We start from the raw sequence: 14,324 nt of genomic DNA on the forward strand, positions 1-14,324 counted from the left end.
GGGGGAGCAGGGGGTGCAAGCGGGCATGGGCCCGCACCCCCTCAGGGCCCCCCGGCAGTCCGTGCGCCTCTGTGCGGCGCATATTCCCGGCCAGTTTCCGGGTGTACGGAGGGGGGCGGGGGCCCGGCTGCGCGTCCTGCGCCAGGGCCCGCCCCCCTCTAGTTACGCTTCTGCGCCGAACGCAGGTTGAGACGCAACATGCTGCATTTTTCCTGTGTTCGGCACCTACACGCGCCTGTGTGAGTACAGCCCCATTGGAAAAAATGTAATGCGTCTATCCCTGCGCTCCCCTGCGGCTGAATGCAGAAAAACGGAACGCAGGGGAGCGCAGGTAAAAACGCTCGTCTGTAAGAGCCCTAAGGGGATGCTTTTTGGGTGGTAAACACAATCTGTATCAACCTCCTGCAACTCATTTATCTAATTACTAATAACAGCACATGTAATTATACAGCACCAACATATTCTAATGGATCTAGATGCGTTTTTATAATAATTCTGCATACCCTTGTTGCAATTATGTATATCATCGGTGCAATTCAAGTAGGGGTCTCATTGTTTTCTGGGACAGTCCTTGTTTTTATTTACTGAAAAGCTGAACGCATGATTATTATTATTATTGTTATCATTACGAAACACAAGCAGATTTCCGATGGCTTCCTTTTTTCCAAACTGTAAAAGTTACTGCCGGTCAAGAAAATCATCCATTTCATATTTACTAGTCTTTTGGAAAATAAATGACAGTATCCACTAGCAGCATTGTCTGTCAATACCAGAAAAAAACAACAACATTGTATTGCTGAGTAAACCTAAAAGATAGATGATTATTATTATTATTATTATTATTATTATTGATTCAGTACATTTATGTTTGTTGATGAAGCACAAAAAGATATGTATATTTGAAAGGAGATGGATTTTTGTGCTGTACTTAGAATGTTGCGGATTAGGTTGGAGTTTATGGCCCGCTGCATCTCGGGAAAAACTCATTAGCAGCACTTTTGGCCTCTACTGCGCTTTTGACGCATGCGCGTTGGATTAGTAGACGGCATTGTGGGTCAGGAGCTAAGTGGCGTAGGGCAGGAGCTTCCGCCATCTTGTCCTCGTCTGCAGGTTGTGGCGTCCAGGCCGCAAGACAAGCCGGCTGCTCTTTTACTAGCGTCATGGGCCGTTCTCGGAGCCGGAGCTCTTCTCGATCAAAACATGTCAAAAGCGGCAAACACAATAAAAAACGGAGCCGCTCCCGGGAGAAGGAACGAGTTAAAAAACGCTCCAAGTCAAGGGAGAGTAAGAGGAACCGGCGCCGGGAGTCCCGCTCTAGGTCCCGCTCTAACACCGCCTCTCGGAGGGAAAGGGAGAAACCGCCGTCTCCGCCCGACAGAATCGACATCTTCGGGCGCACAGTGAGTAAGAGGAGCAGCCTGGACGAGAAGCAAAAGAGGGAGGAGGAGGAGAAGAAGACAGAGTACGAGAGGCAGCGTAGGATGTGAGTATGCGGCTGCTCATGTGGAATAGGAAAGCGCATGGTGTTGCAGGCCAGAACTAGGCGTGCTGCATGGAAGGCCCAGCGGGTGCCAGTGTGTGATGCTCGCTATCGCTCTATCATTCATTCTGTACAAGTGATTTGTTCTCTACAAATGTAGGTGGGCTCCTAGCAGCGTGTGTGTCTGTAAAGGGATGATGTGGCAGCCTCCTTAGCTGGGAATCCCAGGCCTTCCTCACACTGGGAAAGCCAAAACTAAAGCTGCATTTCTTCCAGCAGAGAGAGGTTTTTTTTGCCTCCCTTACAGGCAGAGGCATGTCAGAAATAGCCCTAGACTCAAAATGGACGAAACAATCCCCAGGTAGACCAGATCAGAACAGATGACTTGCAGCCAGGTGTTGATCCCCCTTTGTTACCCTTGCACATGACACAACAGCCAAATCAGTGCCCCTGGGGAGGTAGAGCCCAACTAGGGTTAAATGAATGAAAATGATGGCTGATCCCAATGTTATTTAATAGGGAGACAAGATAAATATACAGGAAGGCCGGTATTTTTTCGCAGAAAAGGTGGCAACCCTAAGCCCAACCTGAGGGGTTTGCAGATATGAAAGCATAGAAGAGAGCAGACACAGGGACTGACCTGCTCACTGCTCCCGACCCACAGGCTTGTCACTGGTAATTGTAGTTTGCACTAAAGGAGACATTTTGTGTAAAAAATAAGAACATAGTGCATTATACTTATTAGATATAGAATAATTGTGCTTAAAAAGTAGTGTTTCAGGCTGATTTATTGAATATTTCTGCAAAAAAACCCTAATAAACCACTTCTTCCACTTCCTGCTCCCTGAATTCCCACGCTGTGCAGGGGAGCACACTCCGCTCCACTCTCCGCTCACTGCACTGTTGGACAGGAACCAATCAGCAGCTAGCAGGACCTGATAGAGAACTGAAGTCTGTCTATGCTTGTGTGACTGCAGGGCCGTGATTGGCTGTTCCCTTCCTACTGTGCTTCTGGCAGGGACCATTAGGACACACCCACCCCTCATTTGAAACACAGACAAGGACCAGAGAACATCTTTAGGGAGCTCCAATAAAGGGATTATTTTTAAAGATATTAATTTTTTAGCACCATGTAAAAGCAACACCATATATTACCTATAATTGCTTACAAAATCTGGGTTTTTTTAATTTATATTGTATGTCTCCTTTAAAAAAAAAATTAGCGGCGGGTTTTGAATGTCCAAACCCGCGGCAAGTTCCAAAACTAGCTCAAATCTGTACATTGGCGGGTTTGGAATTTTAAAAACCGCCACAAATTTTTAAAAGTAGCCCAATTTGTTTAGAAACCTGGCAACCCTGCTCCCTTACCCGAAATGTGATTGGCTTGCTCTTTATGTTCACCCCTCAAGTCCAAAGCCATGTTCCAATATCATCAGCCCTTTTTCCAGGTGTTCCTTTTCAGGCTTAAGATGGCCACAGACGCCAAGATCCGATCGTACGAATCAATGTACGATCCGACTTTCCGATCTCTCGACCTGCCACTAACCATTCAGATCAAAGTCTTACATTCCGACCAAATAAAGTAGTTAAAGAACAGATCAGCCGATGTTCTGCCCCTGACAGCAATCGTATGATAGACAAAGCTAGTGACAGTCTCCCACTGAAAATCATACGATCTGCAATACATGCAGAGATATTACCTGCAGCCGACAGAAATTTTCTAACCTGTCCGATGACCAAACGACCGATCTCCGCCGGACGAAAAATGATGGGACTCTCCACACACGTTCCGAAAATCGTACGAGTCCTCGATTCATACGATGACATTTTTGCGTCTATGGCCAGCTTTACTTGTACATGGACTGTAGAGTAAAATGTATTGTTTACTGCTTATTTTCTACATGGGTGTATTTCACCTGATAGTAGTAAATGCCTATCACTGTTCAGCTTGACCTTCGAATTAAATGGCAAAAACATGTCACCTGCAGAGACTGGCAGCTGCCAAAGAGGTGCAAGCAAAGAACTATCTGTTGTGCCATTGTCAACTGCATTTTACAAACGCAAACCTACCCACTGCTAATCTGTATAAACACACGCTTGTATATGCTGTTGATGAGTTGGAAAATAAGTCTTCCTAATCTTCCTAAACAATTACGCTATTTAAATATTTTACCAGGTATTTGGGTGCTTTCTCACTCACGGGGAGCACATATTTCATTAGGGATGCACCAAATCCACTATATTGGATTCAGCCGAACCCCCCGAATCCTTTGCGAAATATTCGGCCAAATACCGAATCCTAATTTGCATATGCAAATTAGCAGTGGGAAGGGGAAAACATTTTTTACTTCCTTGTTTTGTGACAAAAAGTCACGCGATTTACTTCCCTGCCCCTAATTTGCAAATTTGGATATGATTTGGCCGAATCCTGCTGAAAAATGCCGAATCCCGAACCGAATCCTGGATTCGGTGCATCCCTATATTTCATCACTGCCCTTATACCACAAGCATGTTTTTGACTGCCTCTGTGTTAAGGCCAGGAAATAGGACAGTCAAAGCAACTCTATCTGCATGATATATGGCAGAACTGGCAGGGGGATCACTGCACAGAAATGCTTACAGTGCAGTTTCTGTGTTGTTGTCCATCTGTCACCACCATGTCTGTAATAGACATGTAAAGGTGAGCAAATTTTAGCTGCCAATTCAGCGCCTTCATTCTGAGCTGCTTATCGGAGATGGTCTATATCCCCGGTATGCCCACCTTTCTTTTAGTGTATGGCCAGCTTTACCCCCTACATCTGTATGGAAAGTAGTGGCAGGCATATTGACTGCTGCTATTTTACACCTGTGCATAGCTATTGTCTGTAGGCCAGTTAGGCAGAGGCTTGCCTGTTTGCTATCCAGTATACTCTTGGTTGCCCACCTCCAAGGCTAATTTGGTGTGCAGTCTGAGGATATACACATTCTCTGCTCTGGAAATGTATAGGTAACATTTACATAAATATATATTTCTAAAATATATAAAATTTTACAGCGTTGTTTACAAATCATATCTTTGTTCTTGTAATAAGCCAAGGGGGGCTCTAAACAAATATAGAGGTGTTCAGACTTAACATTCTATATCATTACCTTATGTTTCTGTTTACCTCAGGCAAGATTTCTTGGCTGAGGTAACACCAATTTAGTTCACTATAGGCATTGCCAAGCATCAGTGAAAAGTCATAATGGGAATAGGTTAGTTCTTCCTACTTTGTTTTTTGGCATACTGGCTATGATACTGAAGAGTATATCCAGAATGCTTCTATAAGGAAAAACAAGGCATTTGTTTCCTACCAGAACGAAAATGCAGATAGTCACGAGTGCCAGGAAAGTAAGTCCTTCATACATCCGTAAAAAGTGACAAATATCTGAATTCATTTTTTTTTACTAAAGCAAATATTACTTTTGGCCTAAAAATGTGTAATCCCTATATATTCTGCTGACCGCATGCCAGGTAAAATTTGGTTCATGCTAGACCTGACCTTTCTGTACAGATTAATTAGTATACTGCGCATTAATAATTTCTGTGAATTTTTTTAAGTTTTTAAATACTGAATCATTTTTCTATTTGTATGTCTTTCCCTGTCTTGGTAGTCGCCAGCAAGAAATTGAAGAAAAACTCATAGAAGAGGAGACAGCACGGAGAGTAGAAGAATTGGTTGCCAAGCGTGTCGAGGAAGAGCTAGAGAAGAGGAAAGATGAAATCGAGCGAGAGGTTCTACGCAGGGTTGAGGAAGCTAAGCGCATCATGGAAAAGCAGTTGCTCGAAGAACTCGAGCGACAGAGGCAGGCCGAGCTAGCTGCGCAAAAAGCCAGAGAGGTAACGCTCGGTCGTTTGGAAAGTAGTGACAGTCCATGGCAAAACTTTCCATTTTTATCTTTTTTTTTTTCCTGTGCTGCTGACAGAAGAAAATACTCCTATTTTGTTTTGCAGTAGACAAATTGCAGCATTCTCTGCTTCATTGCAATAAAAGAAAATAACTTTATGCTAGATGCTTTTCAGAATGAATAGAGGAACCTTTTGTAACAAGAGGGTTGCAGAGTATTTCATTCAGCCTAGAAACAAATATTTAGATATTTTTGTTAGAAATAGTCTTGAAACTTTTGCCATGGCTGTAGAATTAATAGTTTGAGTCCAGAGCAAACCTGTTTTTTTTTTTTTATTATTATTATTATTATTATTGTGTGTGTTTTTTTGTTTTTTTTTCTTTACCAGTCGCACCTGTGACAAATGAGTCAAGCTTTTAGCCCTTTAACCGCATTGGAGAAGCTAGTTGCTGGCAAAAAATTGAAGGGCCTGAACACTGAATTTATGTTTTTGTATTCGAATAAATGGGGAAAAAATGCATGGCTAAGCAACCTGTGATGTCTTCAATGAAGATTTAAAGGGTTAAACTGTTCTTCAACATTTGCCTATGAGTCAAAGTTGTTAAAAATCCATGAAATCTGTCATTGCAAATGGGAACAGCTATTTTTCTGAATCTGGGGAACCTACTAACCCATTCAGTTTGCTTATTGTCAGAATAACATTTTATTTCCTTTTGGTTCAGATTATCATTACCAGATCGGGGAAACTAGTCATAACTTATTTATTTCCTAGATATCCATGAAGATATTCTGTTGTCCTCAATTAATATATTTCATTTCAGCAGGTGGAGCCAATACAGAAAATCTTTCCCTATGAGAGTAATTGGCTACTGATTTCTCTTTTATAATGGTTACTGTACTTTACACTGTAATCTTTTTTTTTTTTATTTGACTTTTGAACAGCCAGAATAGCTGTGTTGGTACAAAAAAAAATATGTATATATATTTTTTGTCAGTTTACAAGGTGCAGGCTATTTTTTACCTCTAAAATAAAAGTGTAATTGATGGGGTTAGAATATGACCATGCTCTGACACGTTTTATGCATGCTTAATCTTCGTTTTATCATAGATGGTTCTTTCCAACCTTTGCAGCTCTTTAGTGTTCAGATCTTAGTAAATCAACTTTAATTTCAATAGGAGCTAGGTCTAGCACATAGCCAAGGAAGCCACATATCATGCAGGCAGTGGTATTCTATAAATCTCGCTACTGAATCTCTTGGTATTTAAAATATTCAAAAGCTTGATAAAAATTATAAAATGCCTGTTATATTTTACTTACTGAGCTAAATATGATGTGTCTCCTGTATTAACTGAACCATGTATGAAAGACCACTATAAACAGATTGGGGAAGTATCTGGCACCAAAACCATAGCCCATATCTGGTTACAATTAGTTGTTTACCAGTTGCATTATTAGTGCTGCTCAATCTGTGCAAAGTATGAGATGAGAAAGATATGACCGCTTCTTTGCCAGCTTTGGAATTGTGTGACAGATCTGTATTTGATGATATCACAATCCCTATCTATATGTTCAATGTTCTATTTAAGCAGTCTGTGTCAGCTGCCTTCTTTTGATCCCTCTGAACTAAGCAGACAGTAACACATTTTTAAACTGCAGCACTTAGAAACGTGTTGCTTGGTGAACATGCAAGCCTCAAGTTTAAATACACCGAGAAGCTGGTTCTAGGACTTTGCTGTTTTGGCAGAGTTTCTCTTTGGGAAGGTATGTTCTTTTATAATTCCAAAGATGAGAACAGTGAAAACCTAGTGCAGAACTGTCTGACTGGTGACAGGTGTGCATCACAATTGAATTACATGGTCACCACCTGTGGTGTAGAATACATCCCATAAATAGTGCCACAAGTCTTTAGTCCTTCAGTCAATTAACCAAAGTGCTACTATGCCATCAGTCAGATACTGTGCCGCTCATTACAGGTGGTGTTCTGACAAGACATGGTTCACATGACAAAAAAAAATAAAGACAAAGGCTTTTACTGTAAATTAGTTTACACTAAAAGAGTAAAAGGCATCCTCTTGTGTGCGACAGATGTAGATCAGAGGATGAGCTAGGATTGGTAATGATGTGCTAAGTTCTTAGGGAATTCAGTTTTTCTTTGAAAGCTCAGGGGCCACTTCGTTTTTTTATTTTTTTTATTTATGCTTTGTATTTGTCACTTGTAAGCATTACAAAAAAAGTTTTTTTCCCCCTTGATTTTTACACACTAGTTTGTATTTGATTTTTTGTTGCCATGCCAAGATACCATTGCCTTTAGGCCTTACAACCTCCCTTATTGAGTGTATTGTTTTATAATCCCTTAAAGGGGAACTACCGCAAAAATTAAATATAAGCTCCAAACTTTGGAAATACAATCAATTAAAAATGCTGTACTGTTTCTGAAATAATCAAGTTAATCTTAATTTCTTCTCTCAGCATCTGTTTCTCTTCATTCTGTCTACATGCAGCAGTTGGGTGTCTGATGAATTATCCAATACATCTTATAGGGGGGGCTCACTTTGCCTAGAAGATGTATTAGAGCTCACTCTATTAAAACAGACATATTGCCTCTCTACATGCAGAATTCGAGCAAAAGGCAATTAATTTTTAAGATTTTGTTTGTACTAGAATCAGTTATTTGAGTGAGCTCTAATACATCTGCTAGGAAAGGAAGCCCCCCTATAAAATCTATTGGATCATTCATCCGGCACCCAACTCCTGCATAAAGACAGAATGAAGAGAAACAGATGCTGAGAGAGGAATTGTGAAGATAACTTGATTATTTCAAAAACAATGCAGAATATTTAATTGATTGTAAAAGTTTCTTACTTCAGTATGATGAAGCTTATATTAAATTTTCACAATAGTTCCCCTTTAATAAAAAGAGGTCCATGACATAGCACGGTCCAGGTCCATAATTGTGGCATGGTATGGGGAACAGCTAGCTGAACAGGGCCGAATACGGTACTCTTCATGGCTTTGCTTTCTCCTAGGCAATCCAGAGCTATGCCATTAAACTAAGTCATTTATTGATGTTTCCCTATTTAGTATCCATGAGGAAAATATTAGGCTTAAGTGACTTTAATGTTTCAGCAGTAAAACAAATCTGGTTCTCCAAGGCTTTGTTCTAGTGAGTAATACCAACTCTACTACCCAATATGATTGTTTGAGATACATGTTGTAGGATCTATTATCCAGAACACTTGGGATCAGGGGTTTTCAGGATAAATGGGTCTTTCTGTAATTTAGTTCACCATACATTGAAAGCTAAACATAATTTAAACATTAAATAAACCTAGTAGGATTATTTTGCCAAGGATTCATTATATGGTAGTTGGTGTTAAGTACAAGGTACTTTCATGTTATTACAGAGAAAAAAATAAATCAGTTTAAAGAAAAATGTGGCTTATTTGCGTAAAATGGTCTCACTGGGAGATGGCCTACCTGTAATTCTGAGCTTTCTGGATAATGGGTTTCAGAGTAAGGGATCCCATAACTTATATGGTATTAATAAGCTTACTTTTCTTAAACTTCATGTTGTCTTCTCTGAGTTCAGCGAGCAAGGACCATAAAATGCAGATGGTTAAATGGAAGGGAGCTACAGTACAGAACAATATATGTTGTATTGATGGATCAGCATTCTCAGTGCATGTAGTCTATTTAAGCAGACACACACTTAATATTTTAGTTGTCTGAGGTTATTTTTGTGCAGCTCTATTGAATTAATAAGGGCGTAACTAAAAGGGGCAGTATATCCTTTGAGTTCAGTTAATAGGGCTTGTGATGAACATCTATTTTATCTTAATTTCTTTGTAATTTTTACTCTAAACAAGAAATTGAAACAACCTTTTCTACTATAGAACTTGCTGGTTTTACCAAATGACTGTTTACAGGGTAAACACTAGAAACCAAATTACCAATCCACAGATTAGCCTCTGTATAATGAGATGCATGCTTATTTACAAGTTTAGAATTTAGAGATTTTTTTTTACAGAGCATATTATCTCTTTAAAACAATTAACCTGTTTACAATGGAAGAGGGGGGTGTTCAGTGAGAAAAAAACATTTTCCATTAATACTTTATAATGGCAAAATATAGGAAAGTTGAAAGAACAGACCTAGTCCTCTTTATTGTTCTCATTTTAGGTGACGTGTACATAGATGTATACTCCTCCTTTAAATCGGATGCTCTTATTTCCCTACTGAACCTTCTGTATGTGTTTTCCCTCTAGTAAATTGTGTGCTGTAGCTGAAGTACGTTGTTCATCACCTTTTTTAAGAGAAGCCCCCTTATTTTCATGTCTCTAGTTAATTTTACATTTTCAAAAGTAATGGATTTTTTTTTGTAAGACTGCATTAACATAAAATCCAAAAGTTTGGATGTAAAAGTGACAAGCTTTTATTTATCCATCATAGTAGAATCTTCTTGAAGGTGAATGCAAACAATATGTAATATTTATAAATGGAAAAACATTTTTTATGACTTAATGCAGTGCTGTTCAGCCTTTTACATGTAGTGGACCCATTATTCATCATGTTCGGAGGCCAAATTAGATTCAAATGTTGACGTAAACCGATCATCAAGCCCTTGAGCATACTTGGGGCCATAAAAATCCATTAGAGGGCCACAACTGCCCATGGGCCTCCCATTGGAAAGCCCTGACTTAATTGATTGCACCTTTAAACTGATAAAAAAAAAATTAAAATCCCCTTAGAGCCTTTAAATTGGTTTTTAGGTGTGTTTTTGACTAACAATAAATGTATGTTTCTTATGAATTGTTTGCCTTAGGAATGATGAATTACATATTTTTGTTCCCTTTTACGATAAACGTCTGCATTCCTCAGCTCAGCCTTCCTTGTATGTTTCTTATAATTGGTTGAGCTGCTGATGGCAGGTGTTGCCAAGCTAACAGTACAAATCATTTTAAAGAGGAAGCTGGCGCGTATGGCAGCTGAGGAGCACACTCTGCAGGACACTGGACAAGACAGTAAATATTCAACTTTTAATGCTGATTAAAGGAGTATAGGTAAAGAATACGTAGGTATACGTTATTGGTGAGAAAAACTATTCCCTTTATCTTTCTTTCCGTTTTTTCTTTTTTTTTTTTTTTGGTTAAATGCTTCCCAGTTTTGTAGTTGTCCTTGTTATGTGTGACTTAAAATAATGTTTTTAATGTTAGGATGGCTAGGGAGGGTTTAAGTGATTGGTGTTTTGATTGGGAGGGTTAAGATGATTTAGATCTAGATGGTGTCTGTGAATGCATTTTTTTTGAAATGGTGGCTCTTGAGCTGCCCTTTAAATCCCAAAATGAGTTGAGGCAGATTAGAGGATGTTGACACCCTGGCTATTATGTTTTTCTCACATTTTACTGCATCCTCCATTTAGGAAGAAGAAAGAGCCAAACGTGAGGAGTTAGAGCGAATACTTGAAGAGAATAACCGTAAAATTGCTGATGCTCAGGCAAAACTGGTGAGACTGTTTTCCTTGTTTTGTCTTCTTTCCATCCCTGTTTTTTTTACTGTGCTTCTTTGTCTATTTTGTCTATCAAATTTTACGAACATATGCATAACCAAAGCCATGCAGAGTATTGAAATGTGTGCCACACTGAAATAGGGCCACTGCTTAAAAATGATATTGACATAGCTTTTAAGTACTTTAATGTTGGATACATGCAGACCAGTTATTTGTCTGACAAAGCAGTTGCATCATATGCAGTTTGGCCTCATCAATGGTTGGATTGTGCCATTGCTAATAAAGGACTCCTATTTGCATGGCTAGAATATTGATAGGTAAAGGTGGCCATATACGATAAAATTTGATGTCCACCAAAGGCAGGGCGATATCGGGTTAATCCGATCGTTCCACCCTAGGGCCAAAATATCAGATTAAAACGAAGGAAACGGGACATGGATTGCATCAACTAGCTGATGCCCTAATCGATTGTCAAAAAAAATCAAACCTGTCTGACATCTGCCAATTTTTGGCCTGTTATCGATCGGGGAGACCTGTCGGAACGCCCCCTACACAGGCAAATAAGCTGCTGGGTCGGTCTAAAGGACCAATATCTTCAGCTTTAAACCTTAAGCTGGCCATAGAAGCAAAGATCCAATCGTACGAATCCTCAAACGATCGGACTTCCCCATCTTCTGACCTGCCGCTAACCATTCAGATCAAATAAAGTAGAAAAGAACAGATCGGCCGATTGTACAAAAGTTATGTCCGACAAAAGCTAGTGACAGTCGCCCACTGAAAATTGTACAATCTGCAATACATGCAGAGAAAATATCGGCAGCCGACAGAAATTTTCTAACCTGACTATCTCCCCTGGACGAAAAATGCAGGGACTCTCCACACACAGTCTGAAAATCGTGGGAATCCTTGATTCGTACGATTGGATCTTTGCGTCTTTGGCCAGCTTAAGGGTGGCCAGAGACTGTCTGCATGAAAAATTATACATCTTCCTTTCAGTTCTTGCTCTCTTGTATTCCCCTGTTAATTAGGGTAAGTGGCCCTTGAACAACCACCTCAAAGATGGACATTTAAAATGAAGTTCAGTTATTATGAGGGTACTATTATTAACCTCATACTAAAAGTTTTAATGTTCATTAAATGAAAATTCCTTTGGGATATTGTATAACCATTTAACAGCATTGTGAATTATTGTAATGCTAGTGATTCAGAAAGCATATAATAAGTACTCTCATCTTTTCTCATCATGCTATTATCACTTACTTGGTGATATTTCACAAAAAAATATCTGATTCTTTACACACCATGTCCACACTTAAACCAAAGAAATCTATAAACATTTCCTTTTCAATTTAAAAGATTTTACCCTATGTTTTTCTTTTAGGCTGAGGAGCAATTGAAAATTGTTGAACAGCAAAGGAAAATTCATGAGGAAAGGATGAAACTAGAGCAAGAAAGGCAACGACAGCAAAAAGAAGAGCAAAAAATCATATTGGGCAAGGGGAAATCAAGACCAAAATTGTCTTTCTCGTTAAAAAGCACAGAATAATAGCTAACCGAACATTTTGTCACCAAATCAAGACTGTATGGTAGCTTCATGTTGAAGTTCCCCCTCCCCCCCCCCCTTTTTTTTTTTTTTTTTTTTTTTTTTTTTTGTACTACTGGATGCTGTTTTTTTTCTAAGAGGGGCTGTGCTCTAAATTCCATATTTTTTAATATAATTTTCAAAAGTCAAATCCTTAACAGATCATATATACTTTTTTTTTTTTTTTTTTTTTTTTTTTTACAGTTATTTGAATGCCAGCCGTGAATTGGCTAGTTTACTGCTAATATGATCTGTTAAGGTTTTAACTAACCCTACTCTAATATTTTTTTTTTTTTTTAATGGCATTTGAAGAAAACATAAGATGGTATTAGACCTCTTTTTATCTACCACAGTATTGTCAATGCTCTGTAGTGTATTAAAGGGTCAGTGTCCCCATGATGCTATATCTCTTGCTCTTGATGTTCCGGTACAGGTAAGGATACAGATATGTAACAAAATTCTAATTTAAATTCTTTGTAGTTCAGTATTGTCTGTTCAAAATTGTTTTTAATAACATTGACTCTCAAGCAGCTTTCCCCCACAATGTAAATACACGAATTTGCTGAATAAAGTCTTAAATGCTTCACGTATGTTGTGAATATTTTAAGGTATCTTTCATGGATTGGTATTTAGGCTTCTTGCTTTATCCAGCACTTCCCCGAGAAAACTCTTAGGTGTATGCATATTTATTAATTTCTTTCTATAAGAAAAAGCTTGCTGTTATGTGAATGTTAGTTTTATGCCGGCCAAGCCCTATTTTACAGCTGCGGTATCATGTTTAAACAGCTGGTTAGCTTAACTGCCTAAGACAAATGCCTGAATACCTAACGCCTTCTAATTATAACATAAAGACGCATGTAGCTGCAATCAAGTAAATTCATCATCTCCAGTAGAAGTAGCGTTTTGGAACCTAACAAATGTTTCTCGAAATGAAGAGCAGACATTGCTGGAGCTATAAAATAAGGGTCCTATCAATGCAACTGTTTAACAATTACAATTTCCTCCACAATACTGCCATACATATGTTTTCATTCATGCAAAAAATGATTGTGCTCTTGTTTCCATTTCTGCAAAAAGATTTAAGTGTTCATGCCCTGAAAACCTGTTAAATAAACTTTTTTTTTTTAGTCTGCCTTTATTTTCTTTTGGTATACCACACTGTGCTATTATTTTCTCCAAGAACGGTGTATTATAATGAGTGAGTGCTTCACAGAAAGGCAGAAACAACAATGCCTATTATATATTGCTGTAATATCAAGATTTTTGCTTGATAGTCTGTGTAGTTCTACTATTTGAGTTTAAAAGAATGCCCAACTTGTAATGCATTAGTTCATATAAATACAGCGTACATGGTTTGGCACTAAATAAGTCATATGTATTTGTAGTCATTAAGAAGAAGAAGCTTAAACTAGTTGTCTGCCTAAAAACAAAATGTTAGATTAATGAAAGGAAATTGAATGTTAATTTCGCCTTATACATATCTTTAGAATTATTTGTTCATTTCTGTCTTTTGGGTTTGACTCTTATGTAACATAAGTCAGTCTCCTCCAGAGTTGGCGGACAACATTGTTTTGTATATGTCAGAGCAATTACATATGCAAATAATTCGGTTTTAATTGATCTATATTAGTAAATTACTTAAAGGGGGCCTAAAAAATAATTCCAAATCCTGTTTCATGATGTTAGTAAAGCAAAATAAACTTCACTTACACTATATACATGATTTCAATGGTCTTTCTTTTAGTCTTGTAAATCACATCAAGCAGGCAGCAGCCATTTTGTGGACTGTTATTAAGGCAAGCTAAAATCTTGCCAAATTATACTGAAATCTTGTTTATGCACCAAAATAGGGGCACCATGATATCTGTGCACTAGCTATAAAATGAAA

General features: G+C 38.6%; 1 protein-coding gene across 1 annotated transcript; it reads left to right on the plus strand.

The window, feature by feature from the left end:
* The first annotated feature begins 1,036 nt into the window (after nt 1-1,036).
* arglu1.L (arginine and glutamate rich 1 L homeolog) lies at nt 1,037-13,563 on the plus strand. The gene is made up of 4 exons (XM_018247209.2): nt 1,037-1,483; nt 5,114-5,339; nt 10,768-10,851; nt 12,236-13,563. The coding sequence occupies exons 1-4, from the start codon at nt 1,161-1,163 to the stop codon at nt 12,398-12,400; spliced, it is 798 nt and encodes a 265-aa protein (XP_018102698.1). The 5' UTR covers nt 1,037-1,160; the 3' UTR covers nt 12,401-13,563.
* The last annotated feature ends 761 nt before the right edge of the window (nt 13,564-14,324 follow it).

The sequence above is a fragment of the Xenopus laevis genome, chromosome 2L (genome assembly GCF_017654675.1).
Source record: "Xenopus laevis strain J_2021 chromosome 2L, Xenopus_laevis_v10.1, whole genome shotgun sequence".
Lineage (NCBI taxonomy): Eukaryota > Metazoa > Chordata > Amphibia > Anura > Pipidae > Xenopus > Xenopus laevis.

Coding starts and splice junctions, on each gene's coding strand:
- arglu1.L (XM_018247209.2), top strand. CDS start 1,161: ATGGGCCGTTCTCGGAGCCGGAGCTCTTCTCGATCAAAACATGTCAAA. Junction 1,484..5,113: donor TACGAGAGGCAGCGTAGGAT/GTGAGTATGCGG, acceptor CTGTCTTGGTAG/TCGCCAGCAAGAAATTGAAG. Junction 10,852..12,235: donor CTGATGCTCAGGCAAAACTG/GTGAGACTGTTT, acceptor TTTTTCTTTTAG/GCTGAGGAGCAATTGAAAAT.